General features: G+C 40.2%; 1 protein-coding gene across 2 annotated transcripts in view; it reads right to left on the reverse strand.

The window, feature by feature from the left end:
- The window catches only part of RELN (reelin), a 716,958-nt gene that overhangs the window by 47,697 nt on the left and 645,098 nt on the right, over window positions 1-24,163 (reverse strand). Inside the window, exons 49-57 of one of the 2 annotated variants that reach the window (XM_044280166.1) lie at window positions 21,431-21,624; window positions 19,089-19,345; window positions 17,590-17,744; window positions 14,058-14,272; window positions 11,580-11,757; window positions 9,288-9,463; window positions 9,058-9,161; window positions 5,963-6,205; window positions 5,578-5,750 (exon numbers count right to left, since the gene is read on the reverse strand). In XM_044280166.1, coding sequence (XP_044136101.1) covers window positions 5,578-5,750; window positions 5,963-6,205; window positions 9,058-9,161; window positions 9,288-9,463; window positions 11,580-11,757; window positions 14,058-14,272; window positions 17,590-17,744; window positions 19,089-19,345; window positions 21,431-21,624 — 1,695 coding nt within the window. Of the gene's footprint in view, window positions 1-5,577; window positions 5,754-5,962; window positions 6,206-9,057; window positions 9,162-9,287; window positions 9,464-11,579; window positions 11,758-14,057; window positions 14,273-17,589; window positions 17,745-19,088; window positions 19,346-21,430; window positions 21,625-24,163 lie in introns of both variants that reach the window. The other variant, XM_044280165.1, reaches the window with a different exon arrangement.

The following is a 24,163-nucleotide window of genomic DNA, read 5'->3' on the forward strand; positions in this document are numbered from 1 at the left end:
AGCTGCAACATAGTCGTTGCCTTTCCAGTCAGCTTCCGCTCTTCACAAGCAATGAGTGGGCATTGATGTCTGAGCTCTGTCAGGTTTTACGCAACTTTGAGGAATCAACACAGATGGTGAGTGGCGATAACGCTATTATTAGCGTAACCATCCCACTTCTGTGTCTACTCAAACGCTCGCTGCTTACAATTAAGGCAGACGCTTTGCATGTGGAAGAGGTGGAAATGGGGGAAGACAGTACACAGGGTGATAGCCAGACCACCCTCAGTCCGTCTTTTTGGATGATGAGGAGGAGGAGGAGCAGGAGACTGTTGCCTCTGCTACAGAGGGTAGTACCCATGGACGTTTTATTCCATCTGTTCAGTGTGGATGGGTAGAAGAGGAGGAAGAGGATACAGTGATTGAGAGTCATCCTCCTGATGAGGACAGTGAAGTCTTGCATGTTGAGACTCTGGCACACATGGCTGACTTTATGTTATGCTGCCTTTCCCGTGACCCTTGCATTGTACGCATTTTGGCCAACACCGATTACTGGTTGTTCACCCTTCTCAACCCCTGCTACAAAGAGAATTTCTCATCTCTCATTCCTGTGGTGGAGAGCATGAGCAAAATGGTGCAATACCAGAAGGTCCTAGTGGAAAAATAGCTTTCAAAATTTCCAGCTGACAACGCTGGCTGCAGAGTATGTAGTTCCTTGGCCAACCGAGGAGGGGATACGAGGGGAACACACAGCAGTTACAACAGAGGCAGGGCAACACTCTCCAAGGCCTGGGACAGTTTTATGACAACCCGCCAGTACCCTCAACCTGATGCGTGGCCTAGTGTCACAAGGAGGGAAACATTTTGGAAGATAGTGAAAGAGTACGTAGCAGACCATGTCAGTGTCCTCAGTAATCTCTCTGTGCCTTACAACTATTGGGTGTCCAAGTTGGACACGTGGCACAAACTGGCGCTCTATGCCTTGGATGTGCTGGCCTGCCACCGCCGCCAGCGTTTTGTCAGAGCGTGTATTTAGTGCTGCCGGGGGCATAATGGAACAAGGCCTAGATTACCCCTGACCTCTCTACTCCACCAAAGCGGCTGAACATAAAGGCACTCTAAATGTGGCTTTTATGGTGTATTGAATACACTGTATTCCCATGCACCCCTTCCACCACTAAAAAGGGTATATGGTTCAATCTCCCTTTTCTCATCCTCCTCCTCCATCATATTAACATGCTTATTAGGCTGCCCTCGCTCCTAATGTTTTCGAGGGTCAACTCAGCAGCAGGCCCTCTCCCATAATGTTTTTTGACGGTCACCAGCAGGCCCTCGCCCATTATGTTTTAGAGTGTCACCAGCAGGCCCTTGTTCATAATGTTTTTAAGGAGTCACCAGCAGGCCCTCGCACCTAATGTTTTAGAAGGTCAGCTCAGCAGCAAACCCTCACCCCTAATGTTTTAGATGGTCAGCTCAGCAGCCGACCCTGACCCCTAATGTTTTAGATGGTCAGATGAGCAGCAGGCACTTGCCCCTAATGTTTTAGGGGGTCAGCTCAGCAGCAGACCCTGACTGCTAATGTTTTAGATGGTCACATCAGCAGCAGGCCCTCGCCCCTAATGTTTTAGATGGTCAGATCAGCAGGCCCTTGCTCCAATAGTTTTTGAGGGTCGCCAGCAGGCCATCAATCGTAGTTTTTCAAGGGTGTGTAGGATGCCCTCCATTATGTGTAATAAAAGGTTTATTGTAGTGTCGGTTCCTTGTAATTTTTGGCAGCCCTTCCACTTAGTGCATAGGCTTTATGAGTGTAGGAGTCCCACTACCTGAACAATTGTACCACAATGTGAATGAGGCCCTCCTTTATGTGATATACAGGTTGTATCGGAGTGCCTCTTCCTTGTAATTTTTGGCAGCACTTGTACTTTATATACAAGCAAATATACAGGAAAGAATGTTTCCTAACTATTTTTCCTCTAAAATCGATTTTATTAGTTTTGTGCATATTATTGTCAGTCTGTAAAAGTGGCGTACTACTCGGACAACATCGTTCCCAGCAGCGACCTGGAAGTCCAAGATGCATCCAGACATTCTCCCTATGCTGTTCCTGAACCATTTCCATAAATTTTTGACCTTTTCCTGTAAACCAGACACCCTCCCCTCTTTAATGCTCTGGTTCTCCCATTGACTTCCATTGTGCTCGGGTGCTCTGTAGAGCACCCGAGCATCCCGAGGTGTTCTACTCGAGTACCTGAGCACTTTGGTGCTTGACCAACACTAATAAGAAGATTGAAACTGAGTTGCAGCATGGTGACCAAGACCAACAAGTGGTTTAACAACATAGGTTTCACTCACAACAGGCCTTGCCATGATCGACCAAAGAAGTTGAGTGCACGTGCTCAGTGTCATATCCAAAGGCTGTCTTTTCAAAATAGACGTATGAGTGCTGCCAGCATTGCTGCAGAGTTTAAAGGGGTGGGGAGTCAGCCTGTCAGTGCTCAGACCAAACACTGCACACTGCGTCAAATTGGTCTGCATGACTGTAGTCCCAGAAGGAAGTCTCTTCTAAAGATGATGCACAAGAAAGCCCGCAAACAGTTTGCTAAAGACAAGCAGACTAAGGACATGGATTACTGGAACCATGTCCTGTGGTTTGATAAGACAAAGATGAACTTATTTGGTTCAGATGGTGTCAAGCGTGTGTAGCGGCAACGAAGTGAGGAGTACAAAGGCAAGTGTGTCTTGCCTATAGTTAAGCATGGCGGTGGAAGTGTCATGGTTTAGGGCTGCATGAATGCTGCTGGCTGTGAGAAGCTGCAGTTTATTGAGGGAACCATGAATGCCAACATGTGCTGTGACATACTGAAGCAGAGCATGATCTGATTCGGATTAGGAAACTGAGCCGCAGGGGAGTATTCCAACATGATAATGACCTCAAACCCACCTCCAAGACGACCACTGCCTTGCTAAAGAAACTGAGTGTAAAGGTGCTGGACCTGTCTCCAGACCTAAACCCTATTGAGCATCTGTGGGGCATCCTCAAACAGAAGGTGGAGGAGCGCAAGGTCTCTAACATCCACCAGCTCCATTATGTCGTCATGGAGGAGTGGGAGAAGACTGTGACAACCTGTGAAGCTCTAGTGAACTCCATGCCCAAGAGAATTAAGGCAGTGCTGGAAAATAATGGTGGCCACACAAAATATTGACACTTTGGGCACAATTTGGCCATTTTCACTTAGGGGTAGACTCACTTTTGTTGCCAGTGGTTTAGACATTAATGGCTGTGTGTTCAGTTATTCTGAGGGCACATAAAATTTACACTGTTATACAAGCTGTACTACTATTGACTACTTTACATTGTATCAACGTGTCATATCTTCAGTGTAGTCCAAAGAAAAGATATTATAAAATATTAACAAAAATTTGAGGGGTGTACTCACTTTTGTGAGATTCTGTATATTTTACAGTAAATGTCCATCCTTGAACACAATTTTTTACTGAAACAGATTCAACTGGGGTGTGGACCTAAAGTGGCTCTAGAAAAAAAATCTAAAAGTGTACTTATATTATAGGTACTGTAGGTCTAAACTCTAAACTGGTAGCAGGTGGGGCTAGCACAAGATATAGTTCAATAAAAGAACCATTGTTTTTATACAGTCCTATAGTGATATGTAAAGCTCAGTCATTACATATACAGTCCTATAGTGATCTATAAAGCTCAGTCATCACATATACAGTCCTATAGTAAAACAAGGAGAACAATTATTAAATATAGAACCCTATAGCTCCAGAACTATATATATATTGCCCAGTAGTGATATATAAAACACTATAAATACATATACAGCCCCATAGTATTACATAGCACCCTATGTTTACTATAGGCTGGTATACAGGTCATCAAAGACATGCAGGCCCCGAATGCTGAGCTACTTAATAGTTTAGGGATGGCCGGCCTCATATCACAACCTGACTGTCCCACTGCGGTTTTCCCTGTTGAGCTAATAGCCAATCTGGTAATGGCTTCAACATAATGGGGCAGATATACTAATCTTTTTGATGCCACAAACTAAAATTTTTTAGACCTGCACTAGATTTATCGCAGTGGTTAATGCTGGCGGCCACATTTGGTGCATGCCAATTTTCTTTGTTTCAATTCTTGTTTCAACTGTTGTATGAATATACAAAAGTTTTGAGTATTAGATTACATGCTGATATTAGCTGCAGTCCCTTTGTAGAAGTAGGTCCCCACTTCTTTCAGTCCAAAACGTATAAAAAGGGGTTAGTGTCCGTGCTACAATAAAGGAAAGCTAAGGGGTAACACAAAAATTTTATGCTGCTTCTTCCAATCTCCTCCTTATCCTTCCTCCTTCGCAGCTTCTTAGTCTCTGAACCAACGAGCGGTAGTGGGTGCTATGTTGATACTCTCTTTGAAGGCATGAGAAGCATACCCACTACCGCTCGTTGGTTCAGAGACTAAGAAACTGTTGTATGGCTTCCATTAAGAGAGCATTTTATTCCAAATGTGTGGTGCATTTTGTACCTGCACTCACATTAGTAATTGTGGTTCCAATGTGCTGATCTGATCATTTTTTATGTATATTTTATAGGGATTGGAGTTCTGTTTTTCTGATAATGATTCCAAAATCATGTTGTTACTAAGTCAAATAACCGGTTTGACTTAAGGCTAGCCCTAAGGGCATTATCTTGGCAGTCTGATGGTTTTCACCCATTATCCCCTATGCTGGGATCTAGACATAGCTGCAGGAAACCTACCAGACCCCTATAGGAATAGTCTTGATGTGGTTGGCTGAGACACAAGTGCGAAGCATCGAGGGGTCCGGCAATACTCGTAGACGGGAACAGACAGATGTTAGGGCAGGCAGAGTACATGCAAATCTGTTAAGCAAGTCTGAGGTCAGGGCAGACAGCAGAGGGCCAGTACAGTAATCAGGCAAGTGTCAGGTCAGACAGAAGAGGGTCAGAGTCAGTAAACAGGCAGAGGTCGGTACACAAGCAGACAAACAGAACAGCATACCTTCTGAGAGAACTTGTAATCTACATAACTTAAAGCTCAGGCACCCTTCCTAGGGGAAGGTGCCTTAAATACCCTAAGGTGTCCAGCCATTGGCTGGAGAAGACTAGGGAGCATGTCCTAGCCCTTTAAGAGATGCAGAGCATGCACCCAAGAAACAGACCAGGGAGATTCTTCATGGAAGTGCAGACTGTGGCCTGAAGCATGGAGAGTCACATGGGACGCCGGCAGTTGTGCCCACTTCTGGTGGGCAGAGGAGGGCAAGTGGGTGTGGACTGTCGGTACAACAAAATGAGAACCCAGGAAAGTGATGTGGTGTCCGTGCTGTCTTGGAGAAGTGGGACAGCGGCAGGCATGGGAATAACACATGTGCATATATTAACATAATGAAAATGAGGTGGTCCAGGTCAGTATATAATGCATATTGATAGAACTTTAAGCACTATAAAGCCATTAATAAAAAAAATAATCAGTACACAATGTTTGACCTGAAAACTGAACAAGGTTTGAAAAGATGGATATTCATTTTAAGGTTAACCATGCGTAAGGCTGAATATAAACGTTACCTTAAACTGTATCATATAGCCAGGCTGTACAATGAGCTCTCTAGAGGACAGTATATTGTGTGTTTTGTCCTTCTTTTTGTTCGGCCAGTAAAGATGAAATGATGGATTACCACAAAAACCGGCTGTTCTCACAGCATTGGGGTAGAAACTCCAATGTTCATCATGGGACGTACCTTCTAGTAGGAGAACAAATATTAATAATTTTTTGATATCACAGGTAGTTTCAAACTGAGCTGAAAATATACCAATAAAAAACGACTGGATATTTACAACCACAAATGAACAAAATATACAGCATTTGCAAACCACTAAAAAAATGAAGAAAATTGAAAACTAGTATAAGTGGAATTATCTGGGTTGATATTCAACACAGCTATAAACATACCATCATCAAATGTGTCAACAAGCTGACTCGGGTTGATCTCTGCTCCTCCAATTAATATATTATCAAGGGCCCACTGAGATCGATCTGGACCTGGAACCACATAACTATTAATAATGGTGAAGGGCTGCCACCATCGTAGGCGAGTTGTGTTGGTTTGGGCATTCTCTGGAAGAAGTATGTAATCATAGCGGACTTCCATATATTTCTGGTAATCCAGCTCATGAAGCAGAGTCCATGAGATTCCTGCAGGGAGAGAACATTTAAAACTAGTAAGTACCGTAACTTACTTATATATTCACTTAGAAAATAACGCTATAGAAATAATGCTGAATTACAGTAATGCAATACATGTTAAAGAACCACCTCCTTTACTTCTAAAGTTTTTAGATGCTTAAAGGAACACTGACAGGCCTTCTGAGCATAATTAGCTCTTTATATGCCCCCCCTAGGTCTTATAATAAGTTTCCAATTCATATAAGTATTATCCCTGTGCGCATTGTAAAACGTTAAAAATAATCTTCATAATCACCTGTCCTTTCTGCCCAAGGGGCGTTCTTTGTGCCGCATTTGTGCCCAGCCACGTCCCAACTGCCAGATCCTTAGACACGCCCATCTCATTAATATTCACTTCGCTGGGCGGTATTTTCCTGTCCCCGACATTCGGAGATCCTGCACATGCGCCCGGCACCCTCGCTCGCTGGGATCACATTGCGCCAAGTGAATACTAATGAGATGGGCTTGTCTAAGGATCCGGCAGTTGGGACGCGGCTGGGCACAAATGCGGCACAAAGAACGCCCCTTGGGCAGAAAGGACAGGTAATTATAAAGATTATTTTTAACGTTTTACAATGCGCACAGGGATAATACTTATATGAATTGGAAACTTATTATAAGACCTAGGGGGGCATATAAAGAGCTAATTATGCTCAGAAAGCCTGTCAGTGTCCCCTTAATTTATACAAAAATTCACATCTTCATTTTCAGTTACTGCATCATGTGACTTAGATAGGACTAAGAATTCTGTCCTTATACTTATCCAGTTTCTATCCTCCCTGTGCAGATGGAAACTACAAGCAGATACTTAAGGAAGATTGTCATCTGCTGTATCTCCACCCCCAGCAGTTCTTCATTCCTCCTACTATAGCCCCCACCTCCTCCACACCAGCACAGAATGCTTAGTATCACTAGGCTGCACGGACCTTTTGACATCACATGGTCACACGTAGCAGAAAAAGACACTAGCAAATGCATAGGTCTATGTTAGCTATTCTATTAGCTATTATTATAAACTCTTTATTAGGAAATTAAACAATAATTTAAGCAAATAATTGTTTTGATGTTGAAGTCTGAAAACAGGGGCCCCATGATCCAACCATCAGTGGGTGGAAACAACATTATAGAGGAAACGCCCACCCTCATTTACACTCCCCCCCTTAGGGCAACAGTATTCTGGGAATTGTAGGCAAGACTGCATCAATATGAGAAGCAGTTTTGACAAAGTATCAGCCATTTTTAATGATTATAGTAGAGAGAAAAGGCATATAAAGATGGCAGACCAGCACAGGAAAACTAGAAAGCAGAAAGGAGACTTGTAGCAGGGAAGAAGCAACAGTAAGAACATACTTGTAAAGATATCTTTAGGTTTAGAGACAAAAAAAAAAAAAAAACATGGGAGTGCTTCTCTTGGTATAAAACATTTGGTATGGTATATAGGAGCAAAGGTTTAAAAGTAATATCAGGAAGTATTACTTTACTGAGAGAGTAGTGGATGCATGGAATAGCCTTCCTGCAGAAGTGGTAGCTGCAAATACAGTGAAGGAGTGTAAGCATGCATGGGATAGGCATAAGGCCATCCTTCATATAAGATAGGGCCAGGGGCTATCCATAGTATTTAGTATATTGGGCAGACTAGATGGGCCAAATGCTTCTTATCTGCTGACACATTCTATGTTTCTAGGAGCTCTGCCCCTTAGTTTCTGTTCAGCTCTGCTCCGCTCTCCTCACAGCGCGGGCAAGTCTTGTGCAGATTTATAGAAAATCTATAGGCTCGTAGAGCTGAGCAGTGCCAAACAGAAACAAAGAGACACAGCTCCCAGCTAAGCACTTTGGACTCCTCAATTTAGCAATTGTTGGGGGTCTCAGCACCAGAAACCCCGTCGATCAAAACTTCTGACATAAACTCTGAAATTGAATCATACAAATACAAATAGAACTTTACTCACAATATCTAGATGGATCAGTCAAATAGTAAACATATAAAGACTGACACCACTACTAACTGTAATATAAATGTCTTATTTAATAAATATCAGGATTAAAACACATACAAGACAGCACAGGGAGGAATGGGAGGCAAAACTCAATAATCAGTATAGCCACAATAGTTGTTAATGGCCCCTCACGGAGTTAGCATCCAAAATAGAAGAGACCAACAATTAGACACATATAAAGCAATATAGTGCCTAATGCAAACCTTACCCATGCAAGACAGACCTAGATGTGCATTTTTTTGCCTTTGTCACTATGACACATTGAATGTTTGTTAACATGATTTCATTTAGGCTACTTTCACATTAGCGTTTTTTTCAGATCCGTCATGATCTTACCATAATACAACCGCATGTATCCATCATGAACGGATCCAGTTGTATTATGTCTTCTATAGCCATGACGGATCCGTCATGAACACCACTGAAAGTCAATAGGAGACCGATCCGTTTTCCATTGTGTCAGAGAAAACGGATCCGTCCCCATTGACTTACATTGTGTCTTGCTCCGCGCCACATCACGGACATAAAAACGCTACTTGCAGCTTTATTCTGTCCGCGATGGGAGCGCAACCAAACTGAATGGAATGTATTTTGGTGCATTTTGTTTCGTTTAGTTCAGTTTTGTCCCCATTGACAATGAATGGGAACAAAACTGAAGTGTTTTCTTCCGCTATTGAGATCCTATGACGGAATGTTTTGTTCCCATTGACAATGAATGGGAACAAAACTGAAGTGTTTTCTTCCGCTATTGAGATCCTATGATGGATCTCAATAGTGGAATTGAAAATGCTAATGTGAAAGTAGCCTTAGGCAGTTAACACCTACCTCCATCCGTTGAATACTCTAAAAGAACACCTTCTTTCCGACACATTGGTCTATGGCAAGATGTGATATTTTCACTGCCAATCCTTGCCCAGTATTGAACAAACCTAGAAGAAACAAACGTTTATATGTACAATTGTCATTAATATTTCAGTCATTTCTGGAAAACCAGAATGGTTCCAGATGAAACATTTTCTGCAATACATTGTACTGTACTGTTTACTATGCCTTACTTTGCTCCCCTTAAATCTAGATCCTGGGTGACTGTTTGCCGAATGGAAGATGACCAAAAATAAAGGGCAGCATCCTCAGCTAGTATACCACAATCAGTACATGTTTTTCCCCCGTCCATAGACAGCCAGGAATCAGGTTTCAGCTCATCACTGTCAAATCGCTCCTTGAGAAAGGTCTGTAAAGAATTAAGAAATAACTTGAAGGAAATTTAGTTCATTTTTCTGTTTTACTCAATGCAAGTATAACAATAGCTGTAATTGTAATGAAAGTTAACATATAAACATCCCTTATTGTCCAGCAGGCTTCGACCAAGAGGTTTTAAAAAAAAAAAATGTTGCATTCGAGTAGTTATAACCTTTTTTCCCCTGTCAATATATCCATACGAGGGCTTGTTTTTTGAGGACGTTGTAGTTTTTAATAGCACCATTTTGGGGAACACAGCTTACTGATTTAGGCCGAATGCACACGGCCGTGAGCGGTCCGTGGAACCACGGCCTGGATTCCTGCTGAGAGCAGGAGCGCACAGTGTTATTGGTTGCTATGACGCCGTGCGCTCCCTGCTGCTGCCACAGTACAGTAATACACTGGTACAGATCATACCAGTGTAACACTGTATTGCGGCGGCAGCAGGGATCGCATGGCGTCATAGCAACCAGTGACGCCGTGCGCTCCTGCTCTCAGCAGGAATCCAGGCCGCAGTTCCACGGACCACTCACGGCCGTGAAAAACGACCGTGTGCATTCGGCCTAAGTCTGAAGTGGTTGGTAAAAAAACAGCAATACCCCATTGAGTTATTACGTGATAAATTATGCAGCGTAAATTTTTGGGCATAAATAACATTATAACTTCATTCTGTGGGTCAGTATGATTACAGTGATATCAAACACATATGTAGGGTCATTTATAAAACTGTGTAATTTAGAACTGGCTTAGTTGCCCATAGCAACCAGATTCCACCTTTCATTTTTGACAGCTGCTTTGGAAAATGAAAGGTGGAATCTGATTGGTTGCTATGGGTGACTAAGACAGTTCTACTTTACACCAGTTTGATAAATGACCCCAATAGTTTTTTATGCCGTACTACTTTAAAAAATGTTTTTGCATCGCCGGATCCTAAGACCATAACTTTTTTTATTTTCCACCGTACAGAGGTGTGTGAGAGCTTGATTTTTGTAGGATGACTTTGGGGTGCATAAAACATTTTAAGCTCTTTTAATATTTTTTTTTTGTGACGAATAAGCAAAAATCAGCAATTCTGGCATTCTTTTTTTTTTACAGCATCCTCCATATGGAATATATTACATGATAATTGTGTAGTACACGTCATTATGGATGTGGCAATACCAAATATCTGGAGGGGATTTTATTTTAGCAATTTTTTTTTCATTAAAAAGCTTTTTTTCCCAGTGGCAAAAGTGCATATTTCTTTTAACTTGCATTTTTATTTTATTCAATAAAGCTTTTTAAATATTAACTTTAAACTATTTACTAGTTCCATAAGGGGACTTTAATAGGCGACCTTCTGATCCCTTCTATAATACATTGCAATTGCTCATGCAATGCAATGTATTATTCTGTCAGTGCCATACTAACATCCACCAGCAGGCTGCACCAGAGCATGCTATGAGTAAGAACCATTGCAACTAAGTTCAAAACATGTCAGCGAGGTGACCAGGGCTCTGTGGCAGGTATTTTTTAATGGACTTTTCAATAAAATGATGTTTTTTTCCTCTTATATTTGGTCTAATCAAAATAAAAGATTTCCCCCATAGTTCACTACAAAGCAATGGAGGAAATACCGCATATCAGTGTTATATCAGTGAAATACTGAGTGTTTCAGGATGCATGTATTTACAAAATGCAGCAAATTCATGGAACTGGTATGATACATTTAAATAACCTGTTTCTTCTTTGTGCCGGCTTACTGGTGGCCGATATACAATATTTTGCTCCAAATTATGGCCCACACCATTAATAAATTGATAGTGGATTTTACAGTTCCGCTTATCCACATACTCCAATTTTAAAACTGCAGGTATAAAAAGTGTGTAGAAGAAATGGTGTATACCAGGAATGCTCAACCTGCTGCCATCCAGCTGCTGCAAAACTACAACTCCCAGCATGCCCAGAAAGCCTACAGCCGAGAATGATGGGAGTTGTAGTTTTGCAACAGCTGGAGGGCAGCAGGTTGAGCATCCCTGGTGTATACCATGCACATTTTGCTGTATTTTACCCCAGATTTTGAGTGCCGTTTGCTAATATTTCTGCAGCAATGTATTTAAGGTACTCACCTTTAGTGGATGGGACAAATAACAGTTTGGCCCAGAGTATCCTGGATCACAAATGCACTGCTCCTTCAAACAATCTCCATGACCATTACAGTTGTTCAAGCATCCAGGTCCAATGTATAAATTGTCAATTCCCCACTGCATATCTGAATACTTTTGGTAAAATCGAAACCTGACAGGACTACAAGGAAAAGTGTGTCAAAAAAGGCTACAGAAGTAGTTTCAAATTTCCTGTAAATGCCATGGTGCCGGGAAGGGAGGAGTGGGTGCCAATGAGCCACTCAGCCTTGGTCAGGCTATTAAGATACATGGCGAGGGTGTCAAACTGAATCTTTGCCTCAGGTGAAGGAAAGCCAACTCTGCTTTAGTATATGTACAGAAAATCATCTAAAGTAAGGCTGAGTTCACATTTCATTTATGGCCTTTTCTTATTTTATATGCCGGGGTTTTCACATTACATAGATGCCTCAGTCACCCATAGGCATCGACTGCAAAACATCTATGTGTTCGACATGTTACCTCTGTATGGAATAGCATAGTCTACAATGCTATTCCATACCTTTTTCCGGTATTACAGTATAATGTATATTTTGTTGTGAATCTGGTTGTAACTGTATGGACACGTTTAGAGTGTGTAGATTTCCTGTGTGCTTTCCTTGCTTGACATATTAGAAAAAGACACCCCAAAGATACTGTAAAGCTAAAACAAAAAGAATATATATAACTGAAAAAGCCATCAGAGAGTTATTTCAGATGCAAGACAATTTGAAAGAAATACAATATTAATAAACGTATACATATTTTAAGATATTACAATGAATTACTCTAAGCAATATTGTATAAAGGTAAATTGATAGTTTGGGCAAAACCCAATTTACTCATCTGCTGCCTTTTGTTAATCCACACCTATACTTAGTGTCTTGGTATGCAGCGCACCATGCTGATATCATTTGCTCTCATACACAGACATAAATCCAAAAAGGTAAATTTCCCTCAGACCAATGCATGATTAAATACAGTAGAAAATTCTACTCCATGAAAAAGCTCTCTAAAATATCCTCTAAAAACAGTGGTTGTCGTTTACAAACAGATATACACCACTTTTTGGCATATATCTGTCACAGATTGTGGCACAAAGGTTATTTGTGCCACAGTCTACGACTTTTCCAGGTCTAAAAAAAGGCGCTTGGCATGGGCGGGAGGCCTGTCTTATTTATAATTTTCTATGCCTGTTATAAATCTATGTAGAGGCCAGCATCTGTACATAAATTCGGTGCATCCACCACCAGCTAACAGGGTATTAAAAGGGTTCTCTGGGAATTAAGAAAATTAAAATATTACTTTATTATCATTAGAAAAAAAAAAACGGCTGCCGTCCAAGTAGCACATACAAAACCTGTCCTAATCAAACAGCAGGCAAGTTACTTCACAGCAATGAGCAAAATAGCTGCCTCAGCCTCCTCTCTGCTCTGCTTGTTAGGGATTATGATACTGAATACAGCTGATAGGATCTTCAGCTGAATCTCTGTAGGAATGGAGTTCATGAGGAGACATGAAGTACAGAGAGAATGGACAGGACTGACTGTGGCAATGTGGGGCTGTGGTAATGGAGACTGCATACAAGTGCTGCTGCTAATTAGCCACATCCCAATTGTCCACTCTGTACTTCATATCTCTTCATGAGTTCCATTCCTACACAGATTCAGCTGCAGTTCATATTAAACTGTATTCAGGATCATAACCTCTGACGAGCAGAGAGGAGGATGAGGCAGCTCTTTACCTCAGTTTTGTGAAGTATGTTCTCCATCTGTCTGATTAGGACAGGTTTTGTGTGTACTGATAGGACAGTGGACATTTTATTTCTCCTTATGATTGTGTGCCAGACAAAACAATCCATTATAACTAATGAAAGGCATTATAAATTAATGTTTTCAGTAATTGTATTTTCTTAATTCCTGGAGAACCCCTTTAAGACTGGCTCCTAAAACACAGGTCTTACTAAATGACCCCCAGTTTATCCACCTTAGATAAAATACACTTGGCCTTACATTGGTTGTTTCATCAAGACGACCTCTTGCTATATATCCTTTTATGGAGTCATACACGGGGATTACCCCTCTATGATCCAGAACAGAGTGCAACCATGTAAGAGCAGCTCCCACTGTAGTGGACCAGGTCTATCCATACATTACACCTGTACCTTGCACAAAATAGTAAAAAGAATAAGGACCTGGAAAAGGCCATAGTGATAAGCTAACGTAAATTTAGCTTTGGGTTTGTTTTCTCTCAGATTATGTTTCCATTGACCTCCAAATGTGGCATTTCGGGTCTGGTTTGAGCCTACTTATGACTTGTATTAAATTAGGATAGTTAACATATTTATAGATACCAATCAGTTTCTCATGCTTTTTGTAGTTTTCATAGCCTGAGGAAAATACACTATTGACAAAAATGAAGGCAAACTGTAGTTCACTGACTCACTTTCCAATGAGGTTAACAGGCAAAGGATAGATGATTCGTTTCCATCCTTTAGCTGGAAAAAACACTGATGGCTGTGACACACTCCCGGAGCATTTGGGGTCAGCAGGTAAACACTGTGGAATTAGGTAACTCCAGCTCACACCAAAGTCAGTGGAATACTGAACATGCACATTGTTCGGCACATTCTTCTCAGAGGTCTTGCAGCCAACTGCAATCTATGATACAAAAAGAACAATGAAATTTAACTTTTCCACTAATAGTGAGATAACTTATACTATATGATACGGTATATACTGTAGATGCAAAGAAGAGAGAAGATATATTAAATAAAAAATGGATTATAGAAAAGGGATTTAAATGATCAAAGTTTGCATTTGCAGGTATTAAAATCTCTTGTCAGGGTACAACTACACATTCAGTTTATTTATGCAGTTTTTGAAGCCAAAATCAGGCGTACATCATAAATGAAAAGAAAGCATTAACCCCTTAGGCCTCTTGCACACGAACAATAGGGATTGTGTCAGGATGCTTTCAGTGAAACTTGCACCCTTTTGCAAGAAAGTCCAGTCAGTTTTGTATGCAATTGCGTTCAGCGTTTCAATTTTTTCAGCTCGGGTGCAATCAGTTTTTCATTTTTTCATGGCAAACAACATCTCTTAGAAACCATCAGGGAAAAACACATTACATCGGGATGCAATGCATTTTTCACTGAAGCCACTGAAGCACTTCTATGGGCTGAGGGCTGTGTGAAAAACGCAGAATATAGAACATGCTGCTATTCTCTCACAACACAGAAATGACGCGCGAAAGACAACGCTCATTTGCACAGACCCATTAAAATGAATGGGCTAGGATTAATTGCGTGTGCTATGCGTTCACTTCACACATTGGAAAATGATATGTTGTTTAAAACAGGTTTTAACATCAAACATATTTTTTGGGGTGTTTTATTTTTTATTTTTACATGTCACTATCTATATTTAAAAAAGTATATAATCCTGCATTTTTCACACTTGCCACCAGCCCTAAAATATGTTAATCATTCCCTGGGGGAGATTTATCAAACTGCTGTACAGTAGAACTGACTTAGTTGCCCATAGCAACCAATCAGATTCCACATGAAAGGTGAAATCTAATTGGTTGCTCTGGGAAACTATGTCAGTTCTACTTTACAGCAGTTTGATAAATCTCCCCCTCTGGCTTTTTAGAGCCACTACATGGGCCATAGACACAATGGAAAGGAGGGGAACCACTTTGATTTATATGGGAGAGTTTTCTAGGCATGCTCAGTGACCTGTGCAGAGGTCAGGGAGAAGTAGATAAGGTGTGATATCACCTATTGTGAAGCGTGGATCATGGGTTATCTATATATAGGTGTTACTTGTCATTGTAATTCTACCTGTGGTAATGATAATATCTAGTGAAAAGTTATCTGTATACAGCTGGAAATCAGCAGGATTATATACATTTTAATATACCGTAGATAATGACATGGAAACATCAAAAAAATAATACTCACCAAAAATTCTAAAATCATATGTATAATATAAACATGTAATTTAAACAATGGGACATTTTCTGATTACACTTTCTCTTTAAGTTCCCAGATTCAGAGGCTTATTAGACTATATACACCACTCAGCAACGATAATAGTCTCCAGAGGTACAGTATACATTATGTTCAGTGGGGTTTTCCTGGGAAATGAGATTTTGTACAATGTGTCCTCTCAATATTTGGCAGAATATGCAGAGGAGTTGGGTGTAGTGCAGTAATTATTCAATCTCTGCAGAGATGCCAGAAAACTTAATGAAGTATGGGACCCAGCGTAGGGGTATGACTATATAATAACTGCACAAATTGTAAATCTATCAGGGAAATAGACTTTGGGGTTTTGAGAACAAGATTGCAAGCCCACACACAATGCATTCAGACTTTTTGAGAGTATCTTATGGAAAATAGTAATGTCCTGTGGGATTTGAGCTAATGTAGAAGAATCCAAACACAGGCTTGTCAGATATAGTCACATATGACACTTATCATTACACACTAGGTGAACAAGACTTTGCTTAAAGGTGCTCCTACACAGTGTGGCCGGACACTGTAATGTGTGCCTATACCCACAGTGCAGCTGGTCATGGTAAATCTATGTGGCTTACTGCTGAATGCTGGGCCATGTACAGGCACCACAGAGATACAGCCACACAATGCTTCCTTGTGTGGCTAAGCATATGGTGACCAATGGCTACATGATTTTCTATGTCATATCTTAGTTTTACTTGCAAAATCACATGGCCACTCTATGTGTGCGGGGCTACAGCCACACTAGGGCACTGCAATATCTGCCTGTATGCTAAGTATAAAGCCCCTTGTCTCCCAGGTGCTCCTACTCAACATGTAAGTACAAGTTCACAGTTCAGATATTTGATTAGCTATTTCCATCAGTTCTTGTGAGCCAAAATCAGTAGTGACGCCTACACAGAAATCAGGTATAAAGGTTTTTGGCTCACAATAACTGATAGAAATATCTAACCAAATAACTGAAGTGGGGACGCAGCCTAAATCGGTTATTCCAGAACTAATTTTTGTGAGCTCTAGCGTGATGTCTACAAGTTGTTTACAGCTTAATAGTGTTGATCGAGCACCAAAGTGCTCGGGTGCTCTACAGATGAGGGGAGGGTGCCGTGTCCCACCGAGTTCTATGCAGAAGATTGCTGTACAGTGAGGGAATCCCCCAGTGTGAGTCCACGCTCTGACACCATATATAGCTATGTCCATATATGAGTCAGTGCTTGGGGACACCCAGTGTATTTAAATCTAATTCAGCCTCTATTTCTGAAAAGTTTCTCCCAGGATTTGAACTCACATACTTCTACATTAGAGGTAAGGACTTTAACCACTCAGATATAAAGCTGAATGATAAACCTCATTAGTAGTTTGACATGTAGTAAGTATTCCTATACAGCAAAAGTATCATTTCATATTTCACTGCAGGTTAACATTTAGCTGCATAGTGTAGTGGTTAAAATTCTTGGCTCTAATGTAGAAGGTTGTGAGTTCAAATCCTGTCAGAAACGTTTCAGAAATAGAGGCTAAATTAAATTTATATTTGTTCCTTTAGTAATTGTAAAAAAAAATGTATGGCAGAAAATAAATGTGTAATTACAAAAAATAAATAAAAAATGAAATCATACATCTGCTGTATAGGAATACTTGCTACATGACAAACTACTATGAGGTTTTTCTGACACAGTTTATCGTTCAGCTTTATAGCTGAGTGGCTAAAGTCCTTGCCTCTAATGTAGAAGGTTGTGAGTTCAAATCCTGGCAGAAACTTTTCAGAAATAGAGGCTAAATTGGATTTAAATACACTGACTCGAGCATGCTCGCTCAACAATACAGCTTATATAAGTCTACTTGAGGAAAAGAGCAAAGCCCTCAGCAAATATGGTACGTATGTATTGCTTTCATGTTTCCTCTACTCCAGTGAAATAACAAAAGAAAGCCTGTAATGTAAAAAGAAATCACATTTACCTTAAACTGCATGATCCAGTTTTCTGCTGGTGTTAGATCATGGGTTACCGTGTACACTTCTCTGCCATCATGACTTCCACAGATCATTACACCATCGGGTGAGTCACAGAATCTCTCAATGCTACAGTCATCATGGAAAAGCCAATGCTCATTCACTTATAATGAAACAAAAATTGTAGTGTTTTACACACGATAGCTTTATTCACACTGTTTTTTTATGAACACTAATCCAATTTTCCATCTGCAAAGAGAATCTAGGAAACATGTATGGTTTATATGCACATTGGGGGACATTTAACAAGTCAGACTTTTTTTGGCTTACAATTGTCGCACGTGATACTGATTGCAGTGTTTCCTGCGACATTTGGTTACATTTTGGGACATTTGCGGTTCCTCTCCACTTTTCAAAGTGGTCTATATTTCAGGGCTAAAAGTGAGATTAGACCTGGATTATTGCACATTTACTATGGGTAACTTTTGTAAAAGTCACAACCTACACCAAGCTGCCTGGTGTACTTTTAGACATTTAGGTGTAGACCACTTTGTAATCATGTCAAATACATTAATAAGGTGCGCCATTTCATGAGCTTGGCACAGACACAAAACAAAGACAGAGTTAAAACTGACACAAAAACAACTGCAAATGATAAATGTCCTCCATTGTGTTTTTTTTCTCACTCTCATACATTGAATTGGTTTGTCTGAACTTAAAAAAAAACAAAAAAACGACCAGAACATAAAAAAAAGATACGTATGAATAGCCCCATTGACTTGTATCCCTTTTTAGAATGGACAGCACACAGAAATTAAAATGGCTGTGTGAATACACAGTATGATGTTTAAAAACTGCTAAAACCTATTATCAGTTTTCTTCTGAAACTATAAATGACACCTACTGTACGTAATGGTGTCCATGGAATACGCACGGATGGTGTCCGTGTGAGATCCGTCTTTACTGCACACCCATTCACTTGAATGAGCAAAAATTGTATGTAAACGATGCATGCTATGATTTTCTCTATTGACTATACAGCATTCTGGCTCATGGAGGGGGTCCCTTTATGATTTCCATTTTCTCTAATACAGCGGTATGACTGGGGTTGTCTTCATGAAAGAACTCCTTCATGAGAGAACTTGACATTTATTTTAGATCATGGATGTCAAACTCATGGCCCTCCAGATGTTGCAAAACTACAACTCCCATCATTCCCTGATAGCTGTAGTATGCCCAGGCATGATGGGAGTTGTAGTTTTGCAACAGCTGGAGGGCCACGAGTTTGACATCCCTGTTTTAGATGATATAAAGAAAATATATGTTATACAACCTGCTGTATATGTTCTGCAAAGGTAAACATTGGCATATTATTTTCATAAGTGTAACGTGAAGACTATATAGATAGTGAATATATATACTGAAGTGATTATAACACAGTATGGAAATATATGTAAGCAGAAAAATATTATAACAGCTAATATCATTATACTGTTAATTCAATTACCTGCAGTTTTTTCTTCGTCATAAAAATCAAAGACTACCCTCCCAACGGGGCCTGCATCAGCTGGGGTGCGCTCATGATGTGGAAGTGGGGCATTGCTGAACGTGTCTAACATCACCGTACTCTGATCTACAGAACCAGATATCAGAACATTGTCGATTGCCCAATCATTTTGCTCTAGGCCATCATGCTTAGGCTGCCACCAGCGGAATCGAGTGCCAAATGTCTTAGCACTGGGAGGTAGAAGAATATTTACAAAGCTGCAAGTGAAAAAAAAAATATTGTTAAGCAGCTCACCTTGGTGTCCTGTTGATGAAGTGCAAGAAATAGCTTTTTTCAGAAATGAAATTATTTAAAGTAAATTACAAACACAATGGAGCAGATTCACTAATCCTATTGATGGCATACGCTTAGACAGGCTCTAGACCTATACCAGATTTATTCCAGAGGTTTCAGGCTGGATGATAAATCTGGTACAGGGATGGACACAATTCTCAGAATTTTACGTTAGAATTGTGGCCAATATTAACCCTTTCAAGACCAAATGATTTTCCGTTTTTTCCCAAAGCCAAAACTATTATTTGTTTATTTTTTTATTCACATACCCGTATGAGCTTGCTTTTTGTTGGACAATATGTACTTTCTAATGGCACCATGTCCCTTGGCATAAAGTTACACCCATTTTATGTTAAGCCCCCCCCCTTGTCAAGCTAGGCGTAGATAGCTTATCCAAACATATATGTGTCAAACTGTTCCACATTTTAGTGAAATTTATGCCAAAATCTAGGTGCACTCACTTTATTAAATGGGGCCACAGTATACTCTGCAAGATACATACCATACAAAGATATAAAACATTATTCTGCAACTGCAACATTAAAAAGCTATATTCTGATATTCTGGAACTTTTGTAATACATTTTTTGTGTGCTTTTTTTAAGGCCCCCTGCACACATTGCGAGTTTACCGCAGCGTAGAACAGTACCAGCAAAGAGTATGAGATAACACAAATCTTATGTATACTTTGTGCATTTTTTCAATTTCATAAGGCTGTAAAAAGTAGTTCCATGTTACTAAACATCTTTACATGTTCTGGGTACAGGGGCAGACTGGCCATAGACCCTACAGGGAAATTTCCCGGTGGGCCAATGCCCATGGGAGTCGCTTGAGCCTTCCTTATAGCTGCCGGCCAGGTACATAATGATCTGATGCTCACAACATTAATTAATGCTAGAAGCAACAGATGCTTATGTAGCTAGGCAGCAACCGCAGGTGTCCTCCTGAATCCAACTGTATCACCGTCCTCAGTATGGTGATATGGCCAGATTTGGTGCTGCACTGTGGTATTGCTGGCCCGGCTATTTCTCTTGTAACTGTCTACTTGTAGCTTTGTGTTGACCCTGCCTACTTCGGTTGCCCTGCTTTCTTTCAATTTGGCCTGGTCTACAACTTGGGACGACTTTAAGTTTTTTTTTCCCAGGGCCACTTTACATTCCCAAACTGTTCCTGTTCTGGTATATGTGTAAGAATTAAATGAACAGACTATTTGAAGTATATACCACTTTACATATTAAAACAAAACAGTACCCTATTATTTACATAATATACAAGTGGGAACAGCCTGATAATGGAGCATTTAAACTGCAGTAGGTATAGGCTGTTTCATGAAAGTCCGTACCCTTCAGCAGAATGCAGGTTGTAAATGATTTAAACATTTCCTGCAACCCTGAACATTTATCTGATCACATCTGCTTTGAAAGGGGCAGTTTCCACTCATGACATGTGATGAGATAACTACAGTGTTTAGGCAATCCCATACTATATTAATACAGGATCACTAACAGATGAAGTGCTGTTTCATAAAACAACAGTAGGGGGAGTTGTGATACAGCGATGCATAAACATTCTTATCTCTAACTGCACAAACCTTCCACTGTCGGAGATTAACACAAGGTGTTGTTGGGTTTTGTGCATTTAAAGTTCAAAATATTTTTCTCCATAATAATAGTACAGTGAAAGCTCTCCAGCACCCCTTATACAGACCACATTTTCTGTGAAATTCCATCATATAGCATGCATACTGGCAATTCTCTTTAAGAAGACCACCACCTAGAATATCACTTTTCAGTGCAATTTTGGGTGGTGTTCTTATTTATAATTCTTCAATTCTACTATGTAGATACAGTTATTTTGTAGAATGTAAAATCCACCAGACATGGTGGATTTTACTGCTGGCCATCAAAAGTTAAAATCCTCTGTGAACCTCCACAACATTTAGACAACAAAATGGGCAGTATCCTAAAGTGTAGGAAAAGCAGAAATGGGTCCTAGATTTTCCATACATACCCTGGTTTGCTGTACTGATCATAAAAGATTTCCATTAATAGGTTCCAGGTGATGCCTCCATTTATAGAATACTCCAGCAATACTCCTTGATTACGGCTGTGAGGTGTTATTAGACAGCCATACATGAAATAAAACTGAATGAATTCAGCACTAGTAAGGTTCAGATCCACAGTAACTAAGAGGCGACTGCAACCCTACAAAAATATAAAAATAAATTATTAAACCTCAGTCAACAATAAAAACCATTATCCCTCCTTCAAATTTGTTCATTAAATAAACAAAAAAAATGAACCAAATTTTTCATAAAAAGCTTAAAAAAAATAGTAAATAAGCAAATATTTTTCATTTTATTTTGCATACTTTACTTAAAAGAAAAAAACTACACTTATTAGATGTCCACGCGACAGAAGTAACCTGATTAACTAATTTAACAGACTATCTGCTGTGAAATACAGTATGTACAGTATACGCCATAAAATAACAAAGCAATGTCAAAAATCACTTTTTCTATATTTGTAATGCAAAAAAACTATAAATTACAAAGTAATTCATATATACACTCATGCAGCACCAAATACATGTAATCACTCCTGCATAAAACTTGGCCTCATGCTGCCATGTCAGTGAAAAAATTAAAAAGTTACAGCTTCTTAAATATGGAGAAGCAGAACCTGAAAAAATAGCTGGTTATTAGTGGATTAAAGCACAGTTTATACTAAAATTCACATAAATTAACTATGAAATGTAGGCCAAAGTGTACTAGATATAGTCTAGAGATCTGGGTGTCTACCTACTACTGGTGCACTAAACAGATATGACACTGGTGTGGCTCACCAGGTTACATTTACAGCACGTATCACTGTTTTGAAAATGATGCCCTTTTCTCTGATGTACAGTACAGACCAAAAGTTTGGACACACCTTCTCATTCAAAGAGTTTTCTTTATTTTCATGACTAGGAAAATTGTAGATTCACACTGAAGGCACCAAAACTATGAATTAACACATGTGGAATTATATACATAACAAAAAAAGTGTGAAACAACTGAAAATATGTCATATTCTAGGTTCTTCAAAGTAGCTACCTTTTGCTTTGATTACTGCTTTGCACACTCTTGGCATTCTCTTGATGAGCTTCAAGAGGTAGTCACCTGAAATGGTTTTCACTTCACATGTGTGCACTGTCAGGTTTAATAAGTGGGATTTCTTGCCTTATAAATAGGGTTGGGACCATCAGTTGCGTTGTGGAGAAGGCAGGTGGATACACAGCTGATAGTCCTACTGACTAGACTGTTAGAATTTGTATTATGGAAAGAAAAATGCAGCTAAGTAAAGAAAAACGAGTGGCCATCATTACTTTAAGAAATGAAGGTCAGTCAGTCCTAAAAATTGGGAAAACTTTGAAAGTGTCCCCAAGTGCAGTCACAAAAACCATCAAGCGCTACAAAGAAACTGGCTCACATGCGGGCCGCCCCAGGAAAGGAAGACCAAGAGTCACCTCTGCTCCGGAGGATAAGTTGATCCGAGTCACCAGTCTCCGAAATCGCAGGATAACAGCAGCTCAGATTAGAGACCAGGTCAATGCCACACAGAGTTCTAGCAGCAGACACATCTCTAGAACAACTGTTAAGAGGAGACTGTGTGAATCAGGCCTTCATGGTAGAATATCTGCTAGGAAACCACTGCTAAGGACAGGCAACAAGCAGAAGAGACTTGTTTGGGCTAAAGAACACAAGGAATGGACATTAGACCAGTGGAAATCTGTGCTTTGGTCTGATGAGTCCAAATTTGAGATCTTTGGTTCCAACCACCGTGTCTTTGTGCGATGCAGGAACGGATGGACTCTACATGCCTGGTTCCCACCGTGAAGCATGGAGGAGGTGGTGTGATGGTGTGGGGGTGCTTTGCTGGTGACACTGTTGGGGATTTATTCAAAATTGAAGGCATACTGAACCAGCATGGCTACCACAGCATCTTGCAGCGGCATGCTATTCCATCCGGTTTGCGTTTAGTTGGACCATCATTTATTTTTCAACAGGACAATGACCCCAAACACACCTCCAGGCTGTGTAAGGGCTATTTGACCATGAAGTAGAGTGATGGGGTGCTGTGCCAGATGACCTGGCCTCCACAGTCACCAGACCTGAACCCAATCAATATGGTTTGGGGTGAACTGGACCGCAGAGTGAAGGCAAAAGGGCCTAAAAGTGCTAAGCATCTCTGGGAACTCCTTCAAGACTGTTGGAAGACCATTTCAGGTGACTACCTCTTGAAGCTCATCAAGAGAATGCCAAGAGTGTGCAAAGCAGTAATCAAAGCAAAAGGTGGCTGCTTTGAAGAACCTAGAATATGACATATTTTCAGTTCTTTCACACTTTTTTGTTATGTATATAATTCCACATGTGTTAATTCATAGTTTTGATGCCTTCAGTGTGAATCTACAATTTTCATAGTCATGAAAATAAAGAAAACTCTTTGAATGAGAAGGTGTGTCCAAACTTTTGGTCTGTACCGTATAAAAGCATAATTAATATATTTCTGTACCTAAAGGTGTACTCTGGTATACAAAACCTGACTCCTATTGAAAGGATAAATATGTAAGTAAATATCCTTAATATACAATCATTTAAACAGTATTTTCACACCACTTTCTGGCTCTAAATGTAATGTTAGTAGCTCACTGCCCATGGTTATGACCGGTCACTCAGCTTTTCGGTCGGGCATGCTCAGTTCC

This window comes from Bufo gargarizans, chromosome 2 (genome assembly GCF_014858855.1).
Source record: "Bufo gargarizans isolate SCDJY-AF-19 chromosome 2, ASM1485885v1, whole genome shotgun sequence".
NCBI lineage: Eukaryota > Metazoa > Chordata > Amphibia > Anura > Bufonidae > Bufo > Bufo gargarizans.